Source organism: Meleagris gallopavo, chromosome 24 (genome assembly GCF_000146605.3).
Source record: "Meleagris gallopavo isolate NT-WF06-2002-E0010 breed Aviagen turkey brand Nicholas breeding stock chromosome 24, Turkey_5.1, whole genome shotgun sequence".
Classification (NCBI taxonomy): domain Eukaryota; kingdom Metazoa; phylum Chordata; class Aves; order Galliformes; family Phasianidae; genus Meleagris; species Meleagris gallopavo.
The window spans coordinates 982,265-988,264 of NC_015034.2; the positions used below are offsets into that span (position 1 = coordinate 982,265).

Sequence of the window (6,000 nt, forward strand, 5' to 3'; positions counted from 1 at the left end):
CCACTTCATTCCAACGTTAGAAATGGGCCAGAATCCAAGTCTTCCCAGAGCAATATTCTCCTGAGACACGCAGCGCTGCTCGCCCTCTGCTGACACAACCCGCAGCAATGCTGTTCTAAGGCAGGGATGGAGAAAGGAGTGCAGCAAATTACGCTTTCAGAAGAACAACTGCATCACGGTGCCTCTCTTCAGCCTCGCACAGCAAACCTGGTTTTGCTTCTTTGCATGCCAGCCAGGCCAGCCGGAGCCTCGCAATGTGCCTTTGGCACCGGGGGCAGAGACAGAAGGATCACAGCAGGAATTCCTGCTCAGAAATCGGCCCCAGTTTGTGAGGAGAGGCTCAGGAAGAGAAGGGCTGGACAAAAATCAGGGCTGCTCTGTTTAATACCCATCGATAACCCGATGTTCCCATCATGGATGTGCAGCAATGGGATTACTGTAGAGGGGAAGTAAATAGGAACAGGGCTTGGAAACAATAGATTACATTCTGGAATTCCTGCGTGCTTCCCTCGGATGCCGTCCATGTGAGAATTAAAGGGACAACGTTCATGTGATACGAGCCGAAAGAGACAGCACAACCAACCCAGGCAAACCAGGTGAGAAAAACATACAGATGAGACTGGGAAGCGTGGGGGAAGCTCTAAAGGGGGGCTTCCCTCCAGTTTCCCCAACTCAGAGTCACGTTATGAGCACCATTACACAGACATTTAGGCACTGCAGTCGTAAAGCCAACCAGCGTGTGTGCAAACAGAGGCTTAAGCACTTCTGAAGTACAACTGGGCCCCAGCTGATCCCTCTGAAGTAAAGGGCTGCTTTAGAAAACTTGACTTTCTGCTTGCAATGGTTTCCCCCGTTGAGGGAAATAGTGCTCCCAGAGCCCAGATGCAAACGATAGGGAAAGTTATTTTGGTCTAATTCAACTTAACAAGGAAGAACAAAGCGACGACTCAGGTGGACAACGTGAACCAGGTGTGCTAAAAACACAGACAACCAATTAAACACAATCAATGAACTGAAGCTGGAAAGCAAATCCCATTTAAGCCGTATTAACTTAGACTGACAGCAAAGATTTAGAGGGGAAAAATGGATTTTAGTGATAAAATTGAGACCATCCACAGCTGCATTCCCAGTTTACATTCCCTGAACGCGTGAGGTTATCTCCACACTCAAACCTCATGCCCCAATTGGTAACATGATGCAAAATAACTTCCCAGGTTATTTCCTGGCCACGTTCACACACCATTCAGTGTGGGCCAGGTCCAGAACAAGCTCTGTTTCCAAAACAGATCCTGGCTGCGTTGGCACCAGTGGCTCCTACTCCCAGTGTCAGTCAATCCCAGTCCCCCCCCCATTGGGACAGGGATCAGAGAGCTCTTCTCTAAGAGCTGAGGATGTTCTCAATCATATGGAGCTGGGTTTGAACCAAGGAGAGCGAGGGCAGCTCCTGGCTGTGCCTCACATCCCTTTATATACACCTGGGTGGGACAAAAGCCACCAGAACTTCTGATTTGTATTCTTTCATTTCTCTGCATCTCAGCTCCCTTCCTGTGGAATGGCAGCACCTCAGAGTACATGAAAAAAAAAAAATGCAGTGTTCAGATACTGGGCTGCTTTACACCTTTGTCCCTCATTGCCACGTGCAGCAACACGCTGCAGGATGCCCTGCTTTACATGTGACCAATTGCACTGCAGTGTTTTATTTTATATTCTCTTTTTCCACACCTCCAGCCCAAACAAAGGCAACACCAAACTTCTGCAGCCAGCATCAGTGGGGTCAGATAGTCTGGAAGTCACCTAGGAGACACTGGAGAGCCAGAGGGGAACACGATGGGTGTCTGACCCTGCAGGACGCCCAGTGCATGTCTGTCTTTATTTTGAGATGTTTTCATTTCCCGATTTCTGTCTTCCTCCAAAAGAGGATATGAGCACAAAAGGAACAGCACTTAATTGATGATTCAATGTGTGTTAGATTGGGACCGTGCAAACCTCAAATAAGTGGCCCAGTTTTTAAAGACACATCAGCACGCAGCTGCTCACCAAGAACTGCACTACGGACACCAACCCTTCCCCTGACAGCCCTGCACGATGCAGCTGTCCTTTCTCTCGCTGTAAATGCAGCAACTGCTGTTCCAGAAAGGCTGAGCTCTGCAGGTGAGCGAGCACAAACCTCGGACATCACTGAGAAAGGGAACAGACACGGGGTGTCCGAGGTGCTGCTCGTACTGGAGCCAGAGCTCCAAGTCTCACTGCTTTCAGTAGGAGCAGACCTATGGGAAAAGCAGCAAAGTCACAAAGTACCAAAGTCAAACTGTGCCAGCAGGGACAGCGGGAGGGAAGTGGCTGACAGCTGCAGATGTGGAGACTGCAGTGTTTCATCCCCACTCCCTGCCCCTACACAAGCTTTGCTCAGCAACCTGACCAGCCATGGGAAATCCCCTGCTGCTGGTACACCCCTCACAGCTCACAGCCTCTCTGCAGGCTTTCTGATTACCACCAGAGAAAGGTAAAGCTCTCCTGGAACAGAGAAGCGGCCAGCTTACTGATCATGGTGGTGCCCCCAGCCAGCGCAGCCTTGGTCCCTTGGAAGAAGTCATCAGCAGAAGTCATCCCCTGCTCCGGCATCTGGAAGCGGGTGTGAACATCAATCCCTCCAGGAATCACCATCCTGCCGTGGGCTTCGATGGTTTTCACTCCTCCGGGCACGATGAGATTCTCTCCTATTTGCCTGGTACACAGGTTGCAAACAGGTCAGACAGACAGCAGCCGAGGCACACGCTCTGCAAACACACACCCTGCGCTGCTGAACCCGGCCACTGTTTTCCTTTTCCATATAAAGCAAAGCACAGGGCTGGCAGACCCAGCTGATACAGTTTTATTCTTCCCCTTGAAGCAGCTGCATAATTGAGAGCAAAGCATGCAATTACTTCGGGACCTGGGGGGAACATTAGGTATAAGAGGAAGGAAAAGTCGGAGCCACACTGGCAGCCAGCTGGAGGAGGGACCAAGCACAACAAGCAATGCTCTGCTAGGACAGGAGTGGGTCACCAAGTGGCAACGCAACACCCAGTGCTGGCTGTCCAGCAGCAAGATGGATGTTAACACAGGTTTGGAAGCACGGGCAGAACTTTGGCCCCTGTACTCTCCTTCCATGCACAAGTATCACGCAGCTCCTGCACAAACAGGAGGACACGCAGTGCTGGTGGGAGCTCCTCTCACCCGCGGGTTGTGAAAAACGCAATGGTGGGTGACAAGGGGCAATTAATGAGCTGCCTGTGGCTGGCTCCTCCAACTTCTAACCTTGATGAACAAAGCACATGTGCCGCCTGGGAGAGCCAGCACAGGAAAACTCCTTGTTTGTAACCTCTGGCTTGGCTGCTTTTTTCCTAAGTGTAATTTTCCTGAGAAACCTCTGATCTACTTAACGTGCCAGAAATGCGTGCTTTGGGAATGCAAACACAGAAGTGCGCTGGGAAGAAGTTTGTCCACACAACAACAGCATCCTTATTAACTCAAAGGGATTTCGGATTGATCCCTGCATCACTGAATTGCAAAAAACAGCATTGCAAGAGACCCCGAGAGGTCACCTCAGTCCAATTTCCTGCCCTAAAACAGAATTAAAGGCATCCGGGTACTGAATCCTGCGTTCAAAATGCCTTCAGCCATAACTCAGCTCACTGTACAACACAGATAACTCCAAACATATGCGCCATCTCAGCATGGGGCTGTTTGCATGGCTAAAATTAAGCACATTTAAAGCACCTCCTTCAAACCACACTCGAATGCCAGATCAGTTTGGTTGTGTTTTCAAGGTTCCCGCATTGATCAGTGTGTAGGTGTGCAAAATACTCACTTCTCTTGGCAACCCAACCCAACGCACTGAGGGTCCAAGCAGTGCCTTTCCCCACACTCCAATCGCAGCATGCCATCACGTTCACTTACTTGATGAGCCCATCTTCCATGTAGATGTCTGCATAGAAAGACTGGTCGTCATTGACAATCTTCCCACCTTTGATCAGAAGACGATCGCTCTGCAACAAAGAAGCACACGGCAATTCCTAATTACACTGACAGTCTGCAGTGTCACCCCTGAGATGAAAGAGGAGGGCTGGAAAGAAGCCCTGCATTATTCAGGAGTCAGAACGCAGCTCCATCCGTCGCCGTGCTTTCAACTGCAGAGATAGAAATGCTTTGTTTCAGTGCAAGTCCTTTCATCGTGCAAACGATCCCAAGGAATCAGAAGGGAAAAAGGCATCGGGTTGAGGCTTGGCAGCTTCACTCAGCCCTGCAGCACCACCATCACCTGCAGCAAAGGCAGCGCACAGAGCTCTCTGGGGATGCTTAATGGCCACCGCGCTGCTGCTTCCAATGCCTCGGTCGCATGCAAAGTTTCCCATGTGCACCCACAGGCTGCAGCCACCACTCGGCCAACTGTGAGTCAACGGCTGTCAGGGAAATGGCCCAAAGTCTGTTGCCAGGGGTTACTCCACACAAACAAACCCCGTTTGTCCAACTCGGGGACGTTTGGGCGCAGCGGATGCTTTTACTGCCTGTCCAGATCACTGCCGCATGATCGGATGGAAAACAAGCCCAGATGAGCAAAGCAAGCTGGAAAGAAGGGCTTTAAGCACGGCCTCATTAAAACACCCGCAGACTGGGAGGCAGCTTGGCAGGAACAGAAAGGTAGCTGTGACAAGGCAGCTGCTGGGCACTCTTTCATACACCACCCAGGTCACCTCCTGCCTTCCCAGCCGGGGCAGCTCCAAAGCAAATCCGCCCTTTTTTGCAGCTGTGAGCAACAGCAGAGCAGGCGCTGCAGAGCTGTGCTTGGGGACACAAGCTGGAAGTGACTTCTGTTCTGCTGGCTCCTCCACCCCTGCTATGACCTACGCTTCAATCACGGCGCATACAGAGATGCAGCACTGCGTTCAATCTGCAATTGGCCCCAGTGCAGCACTCCGTCCCCGTCCCCCCATATGACAAAGCTACAGCACAGCGTGGTGATGCCAAAAGTGACTGCAAGAAAGGGCAGAAAGCAGAACAGGAACTCAGAGCTGCCTCAAACTCAAGCAAATGGACGCACGACTGCGCAGCTCAGAGCCCTTATTCTGAATTAGGTCTGACAGAAGAAAGGAATCGAGCATCCTCCCGAGGAGCTCATAAGCTGGAGAGGCACATTTTCAGCAGTCTGAGTGCTAAAACTGCACCAGCTCCTAACTGACACCCTTAGATCCATCCTTTATGCAGCAACTATAGGAGACGTTAAATGCTTCTCCTTCCCCCTCCCTTTTTCTCCCCCTGCTGCAATGGAGAGCTTCCCCCAACAACGCCTGCTTATGAAAACCAACACACCAAAACCGCAGGAAAAGCTGAGATTTAAACACAGGAGCAGCTACAAACACCAACAGGACCAAACAAATTAACTCAGGGCGTGAAAAGCTGCCCACCTCCCAGTGCCAGGCAACAGAGCACTGCCCTACATGCTTTCCATTCCCAGAAGCATTGCAGTGTCGGTGCCCACCTCCAATGCAGGCTCCCCGTGCTGCTACAAAGGCTGCAGCCATGGGGATGGGTTGAGCTTTGGCCACCTGCATCACGGGCAGCAGAAAGCCCAACACAGCCAGCAGTGGGGGCCCAAAGAGCGTCACGGACCGCTCGCCTGGAGGATGCTCTGCTGCTAACCGGGGCTCGGGAAGGCTCTGAAAGGAGCACGGATCCTTCTGCTCGCTTCGGCCGCCCCCGAGACAAAAGCAGCACCTGCACGCACGGATGCGGTCTGCAGCAAAACGATGGGAACGGGGCTGGGCTGCCGCCCCGCACGGCGCATCCAGCACGGAAACCCGAGCGTTCCGTCAGCACAAAAACGCGTCAGGCGGCTCCCGGCCCACGGGAACCATCGCCACACCGTTACGTCCCTGCGGGCATCCTGCCGTGCGGGTGGAAAGCTCTTATTTGTCCCCGAAACACCTCGACGGGAGGCGAGGGCAGCGCCGCTGTCACGGC

At 52.2% G+C, this 6,000-nt stretch overlaps 1 protein-coding gene across 2 annotated transcripts in view; it reads right to left on the bottom strand.

The window, feature by feature from the left end:
- Positions 1-4,046, bottom strand: part of LOC100538959 (dihydropyrimidinase-related protein 2) — a 32,041-nt gene extending 27,995 nt beyond the window's left edge. For both annotated transcript variants that reach the window (XR_795885.3, XM_010723070.3), the window contains exons 1-2: positions 3,940-4,046; positions 2,541-2,725 (exon numbers count right to left, since the gene is read on the bottom strand). Coding sequence is in view for 1 of the 2 variants with exons in the window: in XM_010723070.3 (XP_010721372.1) it covers positions 2,541-2,725; positions 3,940-3,959 (205 nt within the window). In the remaining variant the exon portion in view is untranslated. The remainder of the gene's footprint in view (positions 1-2,540; positions 2,726-3,939) is intronic.
- Between the last annotated feature and the right edge of the window lie 1,954 nt (positions 4,047-6,000).